The sequence below is a fragment of the Urocitellus parryii genome, unplaced genomic scaffold, assembly GCF_045843805.1.
Source record: "Urocitellus parryii isolate mUroPar1 unplaced genomic scaffold, mUroPar1.hap1 Scaffold_108, whole genome shotgun sequence".
Lineage (NCBI taxonomy): Eukaryota > Metazoa > Chordata > Mammalia > Rodentia > Sciuridae > Urocitellus > Urocitellus parryii.
The window spans coordinates 421696-442601 of record NW_027551840.1 but is presented as its reverse complement, the minus strand read 5'-3'; the positions used below and the strand labels follow the sequence as shown (position 1 = coordinate 442601).

At 39.4% G+C, this 20906-nt stretch overlaps 1 protein-coding gene across 1 annotated transcript in view; it reads left to right on the top strand.

Annotated features, from left to right (window-relative positions):
* Nucleotides 1-20906, top strand: part of LOC144251566 (contactin-associated protein-like 3) — a 130488-nt gene that overhangs the window by 35604 nt on the left and 73978 nt on the right. Inside the window, 7 exon segments of the mRNA XM_077794414.1 lie at nucleotides 7484-7571; nucleotides 7574-7615; nucleotides 12925-13128; nucleotides 13820-14004; nucleotides 14871-15014; nucleotides 18794-18925; nucleotides 18928-19063. Coding sequence (XP_077650540.1) covers nucleotides 7484-7571; nucleotides 7574-7615; nucleotides 12925-13128; nucleotides 13820-14004; nucleotides 14871-15014; nucleotides 18794-18925; nucleotides 18928-19063 — 931 coding nt within the window.

The window sequence follows — 20906 nt, the reverse complement described above, 5'->3', positions numbered from 1 at the left end:
TTATTCCTGCAAAATGGAGTATCTGTTCAAGGTGACTCATGTTCTTTTAGCCAGTTTTTCTTTTTCTCTTGTGATTATGAACTTATTTTTAATTAGTGATTCCAGACGCAGCATACGTGATTCAACCAGAACTTAATGGTTAATGAAGATATTGATACATTTCCCTATTCGCATATTCTAAGCACATATCACGGGCAAAACAAATGATCTCAATTTCAAAGAGGCGTCATGAAACCATTGGCCGACCTCATGCAAGAGTGACATATGTTCTTAAAGTCTGTCTCTGGAGACATGTTGGCTGTCACTTGGGTGTGTACGTGTGCAAGAAGCTGTCTCTCTTAGTATAACAGGTGTGCCTGTGCTAGGCGGGTTGGGTGAGTATAAGAACCAAAAGGTAAATCTCAGATACATTCTGCAGACCCTGTGTAGGCCCTTGTCCCCGTTAAGTCTGGCAAGTTGACTATTTGCCTCTGGTATTTCTGTTTTTTAGTCCAAAGCATTTTACTTCCCTTCCTGTGATTACTCATCTTTCTTTCTGTCATCAATATTTACAGTCTTGGAGCTTCAACTTCAATTTCATGGTCTATTTGATTTCCCCTAAAATGTCATTAGCATACTTCTAGGTCTTTCAAAGTGCAGCCCTTTTTAAGTCTGAATAAGTGAATACCTATTCAAACACACAATACGACTTGATTAAGGAGATTCTAAGAAATATAAAATTAAGCAAATGATCACATTCAAAAATGGGTAAGAGATTTAAAGTCCTAAATCAGGAAACTCTAAAATTCAAATGTTCAGCAAATAAAAGCTTCATAGGAGTATGATTTGAACTACCAGTTGTTTCACTTTAAATAAGCACGCCACTTCCAGAGGGAAGATGTTCAGAAGCTCAGCTGTTGCATAATCAGCACGGAGAGGCAGGTAAGCCTGTGAAAAACACACCCAGCTGGGAAATAACCTAATCCATTCTCAGTGAGGAATACTGAAAGACGTGACCAATCACGGGACTAATACACTGTCTCAGAGTGAGCACAGATTCTGAATTCTGAAGACCTTGACCTCAGAGCCAGCCTCAAAGAGCAGTATGTAAAACAAGACTTCGTAGTTCGTTCTGTAAAACTATGGTGTCAATCCAGTTCTGCTGTTTTCTCAAAGTAGGATGATGCATAACAACTACAACTTTAATCCCATACAATTGGAGCTGAATACCCACCACAGCTCTGAACCCACTTGCTGGCTACCTGCATGCTTTCAGGGACTGGTTTTCCTCAACAATAATAAAAAATCAATTCTATATTTATGAATTGGCATGATCCTTTGGGTCTTGATTTCTTTTTTCCACCAACAATTTGGTGATGAGGATGGGGATTCTTGAGTGAGTCCTTCTACTGGGTCAGTCTGTCACAGAATTCATGGCCATTTTTTTAGTACTTTTTATTGTTAAATTATTATTAATGTAAAAATATGACCACCTACGATCAGATAAGAGACCCTGACTAATTGCATAAAAGATTTCCTTCATCTCCTTTGGCTTAGTCGTGTCAGATTCCCCAGGAAAATCCCAAGCCTTCACCACAAACTTTGACTTACTATTGAGCAAAATATGTGTGATATGAGTTCTGAGGTCCCACTTGTCGAGCACACAGGAAGTCCAGAACACTGCAGCAGACCTCTTTCACATGAATGACCTCTCTTTGGAAAGCACAAAACATCAGCCTTACTAGAATATCCTGATGTTGGCTGTCCTGACTCTCCTCTGTGATTTCCTCTAACTTAAGTAGGAAAGCCATAGTTAAGAATCCAGAAAAGATTAAAAGGAAATCAGTAGTCATTGGGAAGATGGGTAAGAGATTATGTCTTAAAAAAAAAGGAAGAAGGCACCTTTGGTTAGAAACCTGGAAGAAAGGAGATAAAAAGAAAGTGAAGCTGTCATAGGAGAAGAGCTATTTCTGGAAAAGAGTCCTTAGGAGTTTTCAAGGAAAGGAGAGCTTGACTCAGGACCAAGGGGACCCTTGACATACCTGATGGAGGAGAATTTCAGCATGTGCAATAGAGGCAGAGATTTTTTTTTTTTTTTAAGGACAGCAAGGAATACACATTCAAGGGAGAATGTGGGTCAGCCCGCAAGTGGGAGACATGTTTTGGGGACTCCTGGCTCTTCTTTTAAAGAAAATTTGGTGAGGTCTGGGTATGGGAAGGTGTGTAAGAATGCCATCAGTCTGGTTATAGGGTGTTTGATGGTTTGGACATTCTCAGAATTCTTCATCTGATGTGGTTTCCATGATCTGATCAATAGGTAATGCTGAACAGTCCCCTAAACTATAGGTTTCTTAAAATATCCTCTCTCTTTACATAGTGAAGTGTATTGTGTGGTGGGTTAATTGACAATACACAAGGTTGATTCATAGATTTCACAGAAATTTGGGAGTGCCAAGCCCCTGAGAGAGAGATGAGCTTGAAGAGTGACCAACTGAGAAAAGTATATGGAACTTTAAAATTATATTTCCTATTCCTTCCTTTCTGTCTCCTTTCTGCCTATTTTCTTTTTATTCTTCTATCTGACCTCAAAACTACTGTGGCAAAACAGGAGCTGAAACAATAGAGCCAAGCAACCAATAACTATTTTTCCTCTCAGCATAGAGAAAACCAGCCCTACCCCTTGGAACTCCATTAACTCAAATGTCAAGTCCATATGGTCTTGCCCCCTATGGATATTACCCACCTTAAGAGTTCTTTTTCTGTTGCTCTTGGAAGATTCAGAAAAATTTACAGAGATTCTCTGCAGCAGTGTTTCAGTAAACAGCCGTATGTGTGGGATCTACACTGGCTGCTGTGAATTGCAGCTCTGGTGGATTCACTCAACTCACAGATCAACATGACTGGGCCCAGATGATGACCCCACCCACCCCAATCAGGGAGTGCATGGCCTCGGGAAGCCAGCCACCCTCCTCTCCCAAGATCCAAGTTGTACCATGGGAACCCAACACAGGGCTCACTGATGAAGTCCTTGAATTCACTTTGCCTGTGGCAATGCCACCATAATGCACTCAAGGGCAAGGTGGGATTTCCTTGGCAATTCACTGAAGCATTTCTAAATTGATGGGGATCAACCAAAGGGAAGATCAGAATATGGCATTGGTCCTCTACTCTTTGTAGCAGTCCTTTTTTAAAAAAAGTTTCTTACTTTTTTGGCAGAGGGTAGGGGCAAAAATTTTCATGCTGGGAATATTCAGGTTAAAAAAAATACACACACACACACACACATACATATATATATATATATATGTGTGTGTGTGTGTGTGTGTGTGTGTGTGTGTGTGTATGTATTTTTTTTTTGGCTGGCCAGGGCAGACAGTGTCTTGATAACAGCAATCCTGTTATGAGGGAAAGACAAAAACAGGAAAACAAAACTTGAGATTGCAGTGCTAGCTGTCCAGTTAGGATCATTTCCAGAAGAGACACACTTCAGTGGGCCCCAAAAGCAGATAAGAGAGAATATTCTGGTGTAAATTCACTGTTGTAAGAAAACATAATATTGGAGAAAAGAATGCTGGAAGAGATGAAGGAAAAATGCATAAAATGTAACCTGACCCCAAGCTTTATTTCCTCTTCCAGGAGCTTTGTCTCCCAAGGTATCAGGCAGGAAATAATTGCTAGATACATCAGTCAACCAATAAGGAATCTCCACACTTAATGGCTAGCTTTTGTTACTTCTCAAACCACTCCCTCTGGCATTTTGCAAGGCACCATCCAGACTTGTTTATGAACTCTAACATTCCTCTGGCAAAATACGAGGTGCCATCCTGACTTGTTTACAGAGTCTAACATCACACATGCTAGGCACTGAGCTCCTTATTTAGTACTTTCAAGTGTTGGGAAAACAAAAAACTGGTATCTTTCATACATGTTGCTTTGTGAGTTCTGACTGAAGAAACAGTGGGATTGCTTGGTGCACTGGTGGTACCTCCTGGAGACTCAATCCTGCTCTCAAATGTCTCTGAGGTTCACTTCTGAAACTCATCATTTAAAATAAGGATTTAATAAAAATGTATTAAAGACAGAACTGTTTCAGAATTCTTAAAAATTACTGTTGATGATGAATCTTAGACTGGCCGCCCATTTGTCTACTGAAGGCTGGGCGTGTGATAGTGACCCCTCATCAAGAGTGTCATCCATGATGGGCTGGGGATGTGGCTCAAGCGGTAGCACGCTCGCCTGGCATGCCTGCAGCCTGGGTTCGATCCTCAGCACCACATACCAACAAAGATGTTGTGTCCCCCGAGAACTAAAAAATAAATAAATAAATAAAAAAGAGTGTCATCCATGAAACCACATTAGGTAGGAGGCCAGGTGGTCCCATGAGCATTGTAGCCCCTCCAGCCAGATTGTTAAATCTGGCCAATGTGAATGTGAAGAGCAAACCAAAGTGTTAGTGGCCAGATAGAGGAGGATGGTGGGAACAGGAGGTCAAGGGGATAATTCTATAAGTGGGCCCACCATGCTGACCCTCACGTGCTTTCTTTTCCAAGAAGCAATTTACCTGCAGCCTGCCTGGCCTATGCGGACAGGATATGTCAATTCCTCAGCAAACTCCCTGTTATCTGCAGGAGAAAAGCAGGCCTAAATTGATGTTGATAGAGGAATCCAAGTTACCCTGAAGGGAAGAATTCTGTGGCCATAACCTGAAACTGGAAGATAAGGATAGTTCCTCCTAACCATAGAATCTGTAAGAACATGTGGTTAAGAATACAATTAGAACTGGTCAGCATAGGCCAAGGTGACCTAGATTTGTCATGGCTGTTGGTAGTTTCATATTTGAAGTCATTTTGCTGTCAGTCAAACTTCAAGAGGTGGGTCTGGGTGGGACTTTCTGGAAACTTCTCTGGGATCTCCCATAAAACCAGAGTACAGAAAAGACACTATCCCTGTCCACTCCTAGAGGACATATTCTCTCCCTTCAGAGTGTCCCCTTCCCCTTTCCTGTCCCTTCAATACACTCATTCCTGTATCTCTGAGTGACGTGTCTGAAATCCTTCTGACTTGATTGCAAGAATCAGGGTTTGAAGTGGGTCTTTGCACTGTCTCAGTTTCTCAGAAGTCCCCCCAAAGCTGTAACACATACATACGAATGGTGGGGAATTCTGTGGAGAGAATAGTCTATAATCTGACAAATCCTTTACATACGTTAATGGGTTTAATCATGTCCACTATTTTCAGGTAGACATTATTTTTTCACTTTCAAAAGAAATTATGGTGCCTTCCATCAAGGTCAGGTGCCTGAGCAAGGACAGAAGAGAATATGAAGGACTGTGGATTCTAAAAGTCGTTTGCTAACTGTCCCCTCTCAGTAGTGCTGTGTCTCTTATTTGTCTCTAAATGAAGATTTAAGGCTCCGGAGAGTTGCTGAGGGCTGTATATTTCCACAGAGAATGCCTGGCTCTCTGCTTCTAGAACCTTTGTTTTCTATGAAACAAAACCAGGCAGGAAGAGCTCTTTATTCCTTATGACTAACGTGCTTCTGTTTTTGCTTGCCTATAAATTCACGTCTCTTATGGAAACTCTCAAGGCAAATTTGGAATTTAATGAATAAAAGACTACCTTACATTTTTAAAGACACAGTATTTTATTGTAAAATAGAAGGTGATTTCGAGAATGAGCCCTAAATGTTACAGGAGTGAAATACTCGTGTAGATCATCCCTCTCTTTTTAATTTCTGCATCTTTAAAGAACGACTTTATTTGGTGGGTATCTTAAGAAACTGGTTACAATTCTAAAAAAATATGAATAATATGACTTTACACTAGCATTGAAATTGACCACCCTCACTAAGGCTGTTCTGTGGTTCAATTTCTATTTATTTATACCAAGGGAAGCCCTCAGGGGGTCTGGGACTTTGCAGATTGATTCTAATTCCATTTGTATTGTTAAGCTGGCAAATTCTTTAACAAAGCAAAATAATTGGGCACATAACATCCTTTTAAAACAATTGTTTTAGGTTTAAATGGACATAATACCTTTATTTATTTATTTTTATGTAGTGCTGAGGATCAAACCAAGCACCTCACATGTGCTAGGCAAGTGCTCTACCACTGAGCCCCAGCCCCAGCCCAGATAACTTCCCTGACAGTTGGTTGAAGTAATGGGCCAGCTCCAAACATTGAGAGTAACTGCATGCCCCAGGCATGTCAGGAAAAAGCCATTCTACTGTTAGAGTCTCGGCAAGCAGACATTTTACTCCCTAATTTCATGATTATTAAGTGAAAGAGTCTCTCTGTCTTTGAATTTCTCTCTAATACAGCTTTGGCTGCAGCTAAAAAGTTGAAAAGTTCTGATTTAAACCTTTATTCATTAGGAAGCAGGTTCTTCATGAATCCCTCATCTCCACCCACCCCTGCACTTTTTCATATAAAACCCAAATGCTATGTTTGAACACCCTGGTAAAGGGAGTTATACACAGCAGAAAATTGTATAAGAAGTGAAAATATTAATTTTTCTAAGTTTATACTTCCATGTGAGTGGTTATCAGCACTGTTTTTACCTTATTGATTGAACTGGTCATTGGTAAGTGATCTCAAATAAATGTGTATGTGCGGGAACATCAGTCTTCCCCTTGTTCCCGCACATTTTTATTAGTTTTGATTTTTGATTAACGTGTCTTAATTGTACATGGTAGTGATCCAACCTCCTTCACCTGCTCTCCCCCATACACAGCTGGAAATGAGACAAAAAGTATTTTACATAATCTTCTTTGCTCTCTCTCTGGTCTTTCATGATGATGATCAGGTGGTGACACTAGGCAGAAGCACTGTCCTTTGCCCTAGGCAAATAAGGTTGGGGCGGGTTCACTGGAGACCCCCAGAACTCTGGCCACAGGAAATCTGAGTTTTGAAGTAGAGTAGGAAAGAAGACCTGCACTGATGTGGAGACAGCCAGGTGACATGGGATGAACTCTGCACCTGAAGTAAAACCCCTAGGATGAGAGCCCTCCCACCCAAGGTGGTAGCCACTGACCTCGAGGCATCTCCTGTCTGGAACCTAAGAGGGTGGGGCCAGATCCATGCTAGGTCCCTTCCCCACCCTCATGTCCCATTCATGTCCATTCTTCTGTAGCATTGGAAGTTCATCACCCAGGTGTTTTACCACCCTGGGTGATGTGGTTGATGGGAGCATCTTTATTTCCTGGAGATTAGAAGAGGAGATAAAAAATTCAGAAAAGCAAATTTGATGGAAGCTACTGTGTTTATGGACATGTTAAAGGTGCTGATGAAATTTCCACTGTCCCATAAATACAGAAAACTTTGACAATGGTGACTGATGGAGAGACCCAGGAGAGGGCGTCATATCTGGGCTAAACATTAGCAGACATTCTTGAAAGAGGGCTTTTCCAGAGCAACAGAGTGCATGTGCTCTGCCATCCATGGAGCGGAGGCCAAGGGAATGTGGTTCTCTGCCCTGACCTGGATCTTTCTCTGAGTTTTCGCAGGGATTTTCAGGAAACACAAACGCGGACAGCATGGTGCACTACTGTCTCCAGCCCCGCTTCGAAGCCAGGTTCCTGCGCTTACTGCCTTTAGCAGGATTGGGATGCGGGTCCAGGTGTATGGGTGTGCATACAGTAAGTAGCCTTGGTTGCTGGAAGAAATCCACATCTGCATGAGATGCCACAAAAGCCAAACTGCCAACTGAACTTGACTTCTGATTTTTAAATAACTGTGAAGCCAAACTGATTTTTTTTTAAATCTTGTGTTTATCTTCCCATGACAGAGTGGACTTTAGTTTTTACTTTTTATAGTTGAATTTAGAGGTGGACCTTAATCAAGATGTATTAATATTTAGATTTCCAGAGTTTAACAGAGTACTTACAATGTAATAGCCATTGAATAAAGTCAATAAAGTCTAAACCAGGGGCAGATGAAGCTGTTCTTCTGATGCAGACACTCAGTATAGGAATGCAGGGGGGATGGGGGGCTCCGGTTTCTTAGGCACAGTGCCTGCTCAGTGGTGTCTCAGTTCTGACTCTGCCTCTCTCTGTTGACGTCCCTGGGAAATCTCTGTACAGCGCACTGAGGCTTCACTTTTTCTTCCTTGGTAGGGATACATGTATATGCATTATGTCAGCCTCTTTTTCTCATCTATTATGTCATTATGTCAGCCTCTTTTTCTCATCTATTAACTATAATCAAAGTCAAAAGACTGGCTTGTAATTCTAGCTCCTTGGGAGCTGATGCAGGAAGGTCACAGGTTCAAGGTCAGCCTGTCTCAAAATAGAAAATTAAAAGGGTTGGGAATGCAGTTTAAGGGCAGAGCACTTGTCTAGCCTGTGGGAGACCAAAGTAAAAAGAATGGAACTAATGTGAGTATATAACACAGACGTGAAAAGCAGACCATGAAATTGTGTGGCAAGAGTTTATCATCTAGCTGTTATTGGATAATCCAGGATATACTTGTTCTATTTCTTTATATCATCATAGATTATTGTCAGAATGGGACAATAATAAAAAATATTTCCTGTCTAGACCTGGAGAACATGCAAAGAATAGACTGGATGGAAATATCTTTGGCATCTCAGGTTTGGTCAGGTTGGAACCCCGTGTGATACCATTTGCACACAAACACCCACCTCCATTCTTTGCTAATCCCGGCTTTGACCTTGCAGAATGTTAATTTTCTAAAACATAATATTCATCTACCACCCATGAAGCATTTAAAGTCATGAAATGCTATTATTCACATTCTGTGACTCAACCCCTGTGTAAGCCAATTAATTTCCTAACTCTGTAATCTAATGTTTACATTTCTATGGGACATTAAGTATAATGGTGTTGTTTTGCCATCCAACTTTCTTTTCTTCCCCTCCCATTGGTAATTTTCTTTCATCACTGCATTCCCTTGAACCCAGCTGAGTTCACTGTTGCAATGGCTACAGTGTCTGATACTTGGAATTTCTCTTTGATGCTCTGAAATTAGTTTGTCCTCCCATCACCCTGAAACAACTTCAGGTTTACTGACTTCAAAGCAGAACATGCTCTTTGATGGGGATTTGCCATTAACTTGATGTTCCTTCATGAGGAGATGCTACTCGAGCTCCTCAGAGTAATATTGGAAAGATCAAAGCTCCGTGACCAGTCCCAAGAAGCACAGTGCGCCATGCAGATCTTGTGGAATCTATCAGCACCGTTAACTTCTGTAGACTTGAGCTGTTGGGTAAGAGTCACTGAGGAAACAAGATGCAGATGGATAAGATCTCACCACTACTGAGTAATTCAAAATATGTCCTCCAGAAGGTGAATCTCTACAATGTCCTTTTTGTCTTCGAGGAATTATTTTTCAGAGTATTGATTTTGTGTACGCTGTTGACACTTTATGTTAATAAGGGTGGTACGTTTTGGTATTTTCATGTGTATGTCCACTGCCCTGTTTTGATTCAAGAACTTTATTATGGGATATGACATTGCTTTAAGGCAGTGTCTTTTCCCAGTTACACTCTATTTATAGCAAAATGCTCACTATCACTATAAATTTTCATGGATTCTGATTAGCATGTGCAGTTTCTCTATCTCTGCCACTTTTCCAGATTCTAGGGATTAGACCCAGCCACCCACATGTGCTATGTCCCCATTCAGATACCACATGTTGAGGTATCTGAATGGGGACATAGATTTTACCAAATTCCTCCCAGACAGGTGAATACTGTCTGTGACAATAAGTTCTTAGTCTTTCAGGAATTAATCTTTGAGAGCCTCTGAATGCATCTGTCTTTGGCTCTTTTCCAATATTCCTTTCTGGGAAGCGCCATAATGATGTAATGGTACCAATCATCTTCAAGTGTCACTTCTACACTCTCTCTTGCCTCTAAAATGAATAGATAGACATACTTCCAAGTAAGATTTAGGTCACCATCGATTGAAATGAGTCAGGCTCAGAAAGAGGCTGGCTGGCAGAGAAGGAGGCAGCTTGGGTGTGGGATGGTTGTAAATATCTCTCTCCTTGCAGGGTGGGATCCAACCATGAGACTTGAAAGTTGAAGATTTCTTGCATCCTTCAGAAATGAACTTCGTTATCATTTTAAGCTGCTGGCTTTCCTGTAAGTCCTCTTGTGTGCTGTTGAAAACTGATTTCCACCTTTTTTTTTCTCTCTGCCCAGAGCTCTAGAAATCATAAGCACTTATCCACTGTGGGCATTCTGTGTGCTAAGCACTGTTGTGAAACTCCACGGATGTTAACGAGTTGGATTCTCACAACAGTCTTGTGAGGGAAGTCCTGTTTTCAGTCTCACGTCACAGATGAGGAAACTGTGCTCAGAGAAGGTGTGTAACCTGTGTAGGATGGAACTAAGATTCATGCTTTAACTCCTTTGTCCTTCCTCTGAACTAGTACTCTATATTATGAAATGCCCCTAAAAGGGAAAGAAAAGAGCTGGTAAAGGGACTAGAACAGAGTCTTAATATATAAGACAAATTAACCTCCATACTGGAAAATATAGCTCTATCTAATGGTGGTGTATGTGTGTTGTTAATAACCATAGAAATACAGTAATCAAAACTATAATCTCAATTGGTAAGTTGAACAATTATAAACCAAGTTCATACCAAATTAGACAAGCACTTCCTCTTTTAAGCCAAGAACTAAGTTGTCTCCAGTCATTTTGGATGGCAGAAAAACTTGAAGAAGTTTGGTTTTCTAATTTTCCAGTGTCCCTCTGCATTTCCTATTCATATAATTGAATTTTGTACCAATATTTTTTTCTCTTAAAGGTTATTATGAAAGTTTATAATAAATGTGATACTGAATTTTTATTATTTTTTGTTTTTATTCACATATATATTATAGAGGTTCACTTGTATTGATTAGGGCTATACAATATTTATTTGCTCTTAAATTGCTAAAAATGTGGCAGATGGGGAAAAGGTTGACTTTTAGACTACCTGCAAGCACCAAGTCCTGAAAGGCTTGCTTCCCCGATGGGCAGATCACTCCTGAGAGAGACCTTGTGGAGATCTCCCTCACCAGCACCCAATTTTCAAAAATTAAAATTGCTGCTTAATTTTTGAGCTAAATGTTCTTTATTGAAAACATGTGCTTTTATTTAGATTCATTTTTTTTCATGTATTGACTTCACAAGTCAGAGTTGACTATTTTTTTAACTTGGATTTTTTTATTATATTAACTTATTTCATTCAAAAGTCCCCATACTGAGGTAAAAGCATGTGGTTAAATTTCTAGATTGAAGCAGCGTAGTCACATTTGACAGGAAGTCAAGGCATTACCTAATGGACTAGAGTTTCTATCACCTTGAAACTGGTCTTGAAACAAGTCTTCTAACACTTATGCTTTTCCATTTGCCTGAGAAAAACGTTTCAGGAAATCTCCTTCGTATTTCTTAGAAAATCAATCCTGCTGTGGTCTAGAGTAGTCACATGGGGAATAAGGAAAAGCAAAACTCAAAAACAGATCGAAATCACCCAGGCAAGACCTCTTCAGGAGCAGAACACTGTGTTAAACAACTACAAAATATAAAAGCCCAAATATTAGCGTTATCTTTGAGCAATACATAAAGACACAGAGGTGATGGGAACAGCAAAATGTGAAGTCTTTGCTGTCTTTGGAAAGCTTTCCTTAATTAATTGCCATCCCCTAACTGTATGTGGCTTTATTTGGATTTGACAGTTTTGCTTTTAATTGTGCACATAAAATTAGTCCTATAACAAGGAATAATTGGTCTACATATATTTTGCACAGAATGTGTGTGTGTGTGTGTGTGTGTAAAGTAGCACTTAATACAATAATTTCTCCTGCATACATTAACCCCATGTGAGAAAATCAGACTTGAAAACTTTCAAATATTAAGCTGCACAAAATGGATGATTTTTTGAGGCACAATTTTTTATATATTTTTGCATAACCTAAAGAAAAGGGATAACCACACAAAAGACTTGCAGAAATATTTTTTGTGAAATTAAATACGATAAACAATCTATCTCAGCTTGAATGATTGGGCTGGTTGGCTTCTGATGGCTTCACATGTTTTGTGCACCTCTGTTTATTAGAAACATATATTTTTCTGAAGATAACTGCTTTCTTTTTCTTCCTTCTACTTTGAAAAAACACAAGAGATTTTTCTGGATAATGTTAAAATTTTTTGTATGTCTGTTGTTCCATCTTCCGTTGATTTTGACAGATGTTCTTTTGTATTATAGATAAGACACACTTGTTTTTTGATGAACTGAATGATCATGACCTTTATAGTTGAAATTGTAAGGCCCCGTTAGAAAGCTGAGAAGAAATGGTAGAATTGTAGTTCTGGCAGGCTTCTCCGGAAGGCCCAAAATAGTGTTATTGAAGTCATGCTCTCTCAACAAAGCATCAAAATAAAAAATATATGCCTTTATTAGTTAAAGTCCTCCAGAGAAACAGAACCAGCTGTGTGTGTGTGTGTGTGTGTGTGTGTGTCTTTTACAAACAAACAAAATCTTCACTAATGTGTGTACATGTATAAGAATCAAGAGAAGTCAAAGTTACTGGGAATGAATAAATCATTTAAATTGAGTGACACTGATTCTTAACAAAAGAACGATCATAAAACAGACAACTCATTTGGTAGAAATATAACATTTCCCGATTTTTTAAAAATCAAATAGAATGAGAAGAAATAAACCAGTATAAAGACAGAAGTCAATGAGAATATATTAATAAATGTGTTTTTCAATGATCAATTTGGAAAATGAAAAAGCCTACCAGTGAGTATTAGGTATATCAACTTGTGACACCAATCAAGAATACATTGTTATCAGTGTTTTCCTCAATGAGCAACTAGAAATGTAACCTGTGTGTTTGCGTATATTGAGGTGTATTGGCCTATCCATTTTCAGGTGCAATGTACAATGTATTACAGTTAGAATTACTTTGTCGTATCCTCTTTCCCAGGATCTCAAGTGGTTTATTTTGATGGACTAGGAGCCCTGCTATACAGATTGGATAAAAAGCCCATAAGACCTATAAGAGATGTTATTTCTTTGAAATTTAAAACCATGCAGAACAATGGGATTCTACTCCACAGAGAAGGACAACATGGAAATCGCATATCTCTGCAATTAATTAAGGGAAAACTTGTATTTTCTCTTAATTCAGGTAAAAGGCATTTGTTCTTTCATGCCCGTGATTAAAATAAAAATCGGGCTAGTTGGAAATACATCCATTGATACTTAATTTTCACAGTTAGGGAAAGAGGCCATATGATTTATCAGTGAAACCAAACACCTTTGAGAGTTCAGGGACACATTACTGATAGTTACCCTGGGATAATGAGTGCAAAGTGGAATTGTCATGGGAAAGTGCGAATGAGAACTGAGGGACATTGCTAGCAAATGCATCTAGCCTGTACACATCTCCAGTATGATTTACGCAAACAGCACTTATTTTGACAACTGTGTAAGAAGGCCATTATAAATGCATTATACATATAATATATCACATATTGTCATTATACATAATCATACAGATAAGAATAGGCTGTTGTGAAATTATGAGCTGGTGCCGATAGTAATGTTCTAGCAAAGAAAATACTTGCAAGGTAAATGAGGATGTCATGAAAAGTCATAAAAAACAAATCACTAAAAAAAGGCAATTTCAACAAAGTATAAAAATGAATACAAAAGAAATCACAAAAGATATCAAGATATCATTGTGTTCAGATGAAGAGAAAGATGGATGATAGCTACGTGGGATGGAAGGGTGGACATAAGTTGTAGTGCTGATGCAGCAAAGGGAATCCATGGTTTTTAACAGAACCACCCCAGCCTTCTGTGCTTTCTCCTTTCAGGCAATGCCAACCTGCAGCCTGCTGGTGCCCACGTGAACCTCACCCTGGGCAGCCTGCTGGATGACCAGCACTGGCACTCAGTCCTCATCGAGGTCCTCAGCACTCATGTCAACTTCACGTTGGACAAACACACTCGTCATTTCCATGCAAGGGGAGAATCTAGTTACCTGGATCTTAAATTTGAGGTTATCATAAATTGCATAATTTAAAAAAATGTAGTTGTAGATGGATAGAATGCCTTTATTCTATTTGTTTATTTTTATGTGGTGCTGAGGATCAAACCCATACGTGAGGCATGCGCTCAACCACGGAGCCACAACCCCAGCCCTATAAACAGTTTCTTAACTTCTTTGAGGACATAACATCTTTTGCAATACATCGCCAGTATGTAGCTAACTTTTCAATAACATCTATTCTGCCTGTTCTTCAAGGACAGTTTTGAGCTACTTTTGAGCACATGAAGAATCAGAGCAAACCAGGAAAGCTGTGATGAGTGTCTGATACCCATGGTTTTGGCACATAATATCTACAGAGACCCTGGTCTATACCAGATCATCCATGATTTTATTACCTTAACTGTGTAATAACAAAATATAGGACCCAGTGTAGAGGTTGGCACTTTATGGGCCAGAATCTGGTCTTATTTTAAAAGAGCCATTTTGTCGTTTTAAAAAGTCCCATTGGAACACGTGTCCTTTTCCAAAATATGTTGTCTGTGGCTGCTTCGGTGCTAAAACTACACTATGGAGTGGTGCAGAAGGTACCAAGTGACCCACAGAACAAACAATATTCACAACATGGCCTTTCACAGAGGAAATTTGTCCACCTTTTTTCTTTAAGTTAATGCACAAAGTCTGGTGCTAGAAATAACACCATCAAAAAGTGACACCTAGAATAGGGGGGCCTCATTTGAAATGAACAAATGTGGAAATATAATCAGACACAGATGGATTTGTGACCACCATTGCTTGCACCTGTTAACCGTAACTGTTTTAAACAGATAATCAAAACATCACTAAACAATGTTATTTATGTCATTTTTCTTTCTAAGATCAGCTTTGGAGGAATCCCGACATCTGCAGGGTCCCTGGCAATCTCACATACAAACTTTCATGGATGTGTAGAAAATCTTTATTATAATGGAGTGGATATTGTTGAATTAGCCAAGAAACACAAACCACAGGTCCTTGTTATGGTAAGAAGCTTAAAAGGAAAGGGAAGGAAAATGAATTCTTAGTGTTTTGTGCCCTTAAAATATTTCTTTTGCCCTTAAAATATTCAACTCTTATTATTTAAGCAGTGGCCATGTGATAGAAGTTTTTTATTATGTATTAAAAAGCTAAAATGTAAATGTGCCTTGCAGGACATGCTTATTTCATGTTAATATGAAGTAAAGTAACTTCTTATTTTTGCATGGAGATCAGACTTTGTATGTCTCAAATATTTTGGGTATTATTATTCTCAGGGGACTAATTATTTTGCAATGAATATCTCCAATGAGCTATCCCTAAATAACTGAAAATATTTCCAAATCAGTAAACTTCTTTCCATGTTTAAAATTAAAAATACATAAGTTTTGGGTTACAGGGCAAGTTCATGTTCAGTTTGACAAGTCTTAGAAGACCATCATGGGACTACTTACTGATATTGTTTTAAAAAGTGTTTTCTTTCCTCTTATGGGCTGCAAGGAGTTGGCTTATGGGTTTTAGAACCAAAATCTGACAATACCTTTGGTTCTGGTTCAATAGGTCACAAAATGAAAATTCACTTGGGTTTGCAGGTAGAAAGGGGGAAAAATATAGCCATGAGACCTATGAATCTTCCAAGGACCTTAAGGGGAAAAAAGAGAAGAAGGAGGAAGAGGAGGAGGAAGAGTTAGAAGCCTACTGTGAACCATGCCAAGGAAACTTAAATGGTGGCTAAGAAAACATTAAGGTGCTCGAAAAGCGGAACACGAAGGGAACACTGATAAGAAGGCTCCAAGTACCTTTGACAAGGTGAAAGATAAAGAAAGAACAGTCTTTTACCTGAAGTCCCCATCCTTGGAGAAACTGAGACACTAAATATTTCTGGGACAGGAAGGAGAAGGGAGACTCTCGGTTACTGACACCAGCTTTGCCAGAGGTGCATTCTCAGAAACCAACCTAATGCAAAGATGTGTCTGGACAATGGGCCTCCACACCAAGAGGCCAAGCTAACAGCTCCGGAACTTCAACCCATCATGTATTTGCCAATCCCTGGTGTAAAGAAGAGTCCTTCATTCCCGCCCTGACATCTTTGGCGCTGTTGCCCTACGTACTATCATTGAGGTGAATGGGAATGAGTTAAGAATGAGTCACAAGGAGCCACAACTATTGGAGGGACTCAGACATTGTTTTCCATGCAAATTTCATATTACACTGGATCACTGATGGATTTCTTGGCATAATTATCATCTGATTATAACCAATCAGGAGAACCACAATAACCCTGACACTTATGGAGTCCTAAATATCCTTCTAAAGAAAACTATTAACCAATTAATTGCATTGGTTGAAGATGGTGAAATGTATCAGTTTGACATGGAAACAAGCAAAAAGAAGATTCCTTCCAAATTATGCATGGGAATAAAAAAACGGTAGATATAAGAATTACATTTTGAGAGTTATTTCAATGTCAGATGTTCTTTATAAAAATAGAAAATCTGTTGCTTCAACATTTAAAAGGGAAAAATATATAATATAATATATATATATATAACATATATATATATAATTTGGTAAATTCAATTGTCATAATTGACTCATTCACCTAATCATCACTTATCTGTGGCAGGAAGCTTCACTTCTGTGTGGGTGCAAACAACTACCACCTAAACAATGAGGACAAGTGTTTGGAACAACCCAGCCCCGGTAGGCTGAAGAGGGAGAGGCAGACAGTCAGAACTGCACAGAGTGCTGTTTATTGGGGGTCTTATGGACAGAAGCTCCATCCTGGGTGGCAGCAAAACCAATGCATCTCCACAATTTGGGTCAGAAGGAGGGGCATATGTATGGATTAGGACAAAAATTACTTCATGCAAACCAGAATGTTCCTGGCTTCTCTTAAGCTAATACCAAAGAACTGGGCTCATTCCTGCACCAGGGTCAGGTTCTGAAGCTCCACCTACCACTCTAATGGTCTTATCTATTTGTAGTTTGCTGTAAAACTATGCAGAACAAAACTGGCCAGCTTCCTCTGGGACCATGATTGTTATGACTCAAGATGGCTGTGGTCAGGTCAGACTGGATCCCCACCATTTGCAGCTGATGAAAAAAATTTAAAAATTAATAATAGTCTGACATAGCAATTTTTTACAATAAAATTTATCGCATTCAGTAGAATTTTTTTAAAAAGCCAAGAATGGATGTTCTGATATATATATATATATATATATATATATATATATATATATATATATATAGTTTTAATGTACATTGAAGATTATTTTAAAATTTTAGTTTCTGAAGTACATTAAGACAGAATTTTTAAAAATATGATTCAGTCTTAAAAGTGACTTTAATCCTTGGATCAGTAATTCTAAAACTTGGCTTTAGCTTGGAGGCAACAGAGGAGATTTAAAAGATACTCTCACCTCAATCCACTCCAGGAGACTGGGATTTAATTGGTCCAGTTGTGGATTTTTACAGCCATCGGGTTCAACAAGGCTTGAGAACCACTAAACTAGATTGTCTATGTTACTTTAGTAATGCTTCCCCCCGCCCTGAAATCATATACAGTATATTAATAAAAGTTATTCAAAGAAAATTCCAAATAGAATAAAAATTGCTTTTTCTCTGTTACTGAAATTCATACATGTAAATATCTACCCACTGTTCCTTCCTTCCACCATCTGAAATAAAAAACAAAAACAAACATAAAGAACAACATAAAGATGGCGCCTTACTTGCCAGATATTAAAACATGCCCAAAGCCCATAAGAATCAATATGGTGTTGGGTGGGGTTAGGCCAGTTGGTAGAACAAAGCAAAGACATCAGAAAGATCCCAGTCTACTTGTAAGTTAGTAACAAGTTGTAGGGTTCAGCTCAGTGGAAAAATGGAGGAACTATCTCATAAATTCTTCTGGAAAAGACCAGTGTCCAGAAGGCAGAAAGTAAACCTGGATTACTATTTTGAATATACCAAAATATGTAAATTTCAGGAAGATGAGAAACTAACAACAATGATAGCAATTCTTGGAAGAAAGTCTGCGTGATTATGCATAGAACTTGGTGGGGGGCATGAAACTTTCCCAACAAACTAGAAACTCAAAAGCTACCCAAGAAAACAGAGACATGATTGAGTATAAAAATTAATATCTTCATGCTAAATACACTATAAGCAAACTTTTTATGTAACTGCCTGAGCTGGAAAAAAAAAAAAACATTTGGAATACTGTCAAAGTATAATTTTCCAAAAGCTAAACAAATATGAAGCAAGTAATTGTTGAAAAACCTTATGTCAAAAATGTACTTGACTCATTAATTAATGAGAAAATCAGTAAAATAATGAAGTTGGTACAAAGTATATTTTGAGGAATGTTATTTAGGAAAGATCAAATGTTGTTCAGGAGGACAGTCAGAGTATGGAAATGTCCTGCTCATTGTCATCCATCAGAGGACTGGAAAATGGCGGACATAGAATAACTCCTATCGAATTAGATGATACCTTTGATAATGCTGAGAAATAGAAAAGAGGAGATTTTCACACACACACACACACACACACACACACACACACTCTCACACAAAGTCATCAGGATAGGTTTTCCCAATTATGATAATACTTACATTGGAAAATCAGACAAATAACATAGATTCAAGCTTTATCAAGTAGATTAGTTGATAACATTCTGGATTGAAAAAAAAAGCCCTTATAAATCTGTGAAAAGTCTATCTTTCATTAAACAGAAGCTCTGTGAAGCTCTAAACATGACCTTTTGTTTTATTTATAGGGAAATGTGTCCTTCTCATGTCCATAACCACAGGCCATCCCCGTCACTTTTCTGAGCTCTAGGAGTTATCTGGCTCTGCCAGGCAACTCTGGAGAGGACAAAATGTCTGTCACATTCCAGTTTTCCAGTTTGGAACATGGAACAAAGAAGGACGTTTGCTGTTTGGTGAACTGTGGCATGGTGCGGGAAGTTTTCTCCTCTTTCTTAAGGATGGAAAACTCAAACTGAGCCTCTTCCAGCCAGGACAGTCATTGAGGAATGTCACAGCAGGTAATGCATGTTCACATAAACCTTACAACCAACCAAAGGGGGAATCATTGTGTACTAAGTCAATACCTGAGGTCACGAGACACCTAATGCTCTTATTTGGAGGAACAGGATGGCCATTTTCCTTGAAGATCTTCCAGACTGTTTATATGAGGGACATGTAGCCATTACTGTAGTGATTCTTGAACCCCAAATGATTATATACAAGAAATGAGAACCCAGCAGCTCTGGAGGCTGAGGCAGGAGGATTGCAAGTTCAAAGCCAGCCTCAGCAACTTAGTGAGGCCCTGTCTCTAAATAAAATATAAAAAGGGCTGGGGATGTGGCTCAGTGGTTAAGATCCCCTGGTTCAATCCCCAGTACCAAAAAAAAAAAAAAAGAAAAAAAAGGAAGGAAGGAAGGAAGAAGAAGTGCATTTTTCTGCAGATCTACTCCTGATATATCAGAAAAATATGTCCTATACTTAAGCTCCATTTCCTGATAAACAGGTGCCCAGCCTCCATCCAGTAGAAATGCTGAGGGCACCTAGTGAAGCAGACACCACACAGAAATGTTCACTTTTCCGTTACTTCCCTCCCTGCTCCATCTCTCCTCCTCCCTCTGCCTGCTCTCCTGTTCTGCTATGGGGAGAGGTATTCTCTACACAGTAGGTAACTTGAAGCAGAGGAGGAGATCCACCGAAGCAGCCATGGGGATTCTGAGCCCTGGGTTCTTGCAATCTCAGGAAGGATCTCAGATGAGTCACATGCAGGAGTCCATTTGGGAAAGTTAGAATAAGAGAGAAGTGTACAGTGCAGATGCTGAATGGCTCAAACTGTCTCTGAAGAGAAGGGAGTGGCCTTACAGAACTGAGAATTTCTAAGGGGTTTGAGTTTTTTTGTCTTTGTTCTATTCTCTTGAACCCCCTTAAGTGGTTAATTATGTGAGGTTCAGTGGTTAATTATATGAATTAAGTAGAAGGGCACTTGATGTCAGGGTCACAAGGAGTCATAACATGGTTTTGGTGACAAGGGAGGATCCTGGCCACCTGGTTACAAGAGATGGTGGTGGCATGGTCTGGAACTGGGAGTTCCATTAAGGGATTATAATTAACCGTGGTTGGAGAAGGTTCTGGAACACCAGGCCCATCTCTCTGGAGCTTATCTGCTTTGATGAAAGTTCCCCCTGACTTCAAGCTAGACTTCCCTGAAGGGATTATAATTATGTATGGGTTGGCGAAGGCTGGACAGTTTGTCCCCCAGCCCTGCCATTTTGCAGAAGGCTGCCTGCCCAGTCAGGCTCCCTGTGGCCTCAGTTTGGGGACTCACGGAGTTTTCTTAGTGATGTGTCTGAGGTCTTCCCTGTTTCTTACTGCCTTCTGTTGTTCTTCCCCTACCCACCTGCTCATGGCCGACTTGCCTACCAGACAAATTGATAACTGTTGCCTTGTCCTGAAAGATGCCAGCAAATACCAGGAGTCCTTACCCTTTTGCTGAAGGCTGACCCATTTTCAAGACACCCTGTGTTCAGGGAAGAATCCCAGCAATTCAAAAATCACAGAAGTCCCTAAGCCTCCACTATTTTCCCCTTGTGAAGTAGAAACCTTAGTCTTCAAAGAAGGGACAACAATAGGAAGGAAATATGGTTTTATTAGCACAATGGTTATCCCCCCCATCGGGCCCCCTTTTTCCCATCTCTGTCCCAGGACCTGTTTTTGTTGGGCAGATGCTTTCCCTGCTGGGTTAGGGGCTCAGATCCTCAGGAGACAAACCTAGCAGTAGATTTGACACTGATCTGCTGTGTGGTGTGGGCAAGTTTGGTAACTACAGGGATTATTAAATTTTCCTGATTGGATTTGCAAATTTAG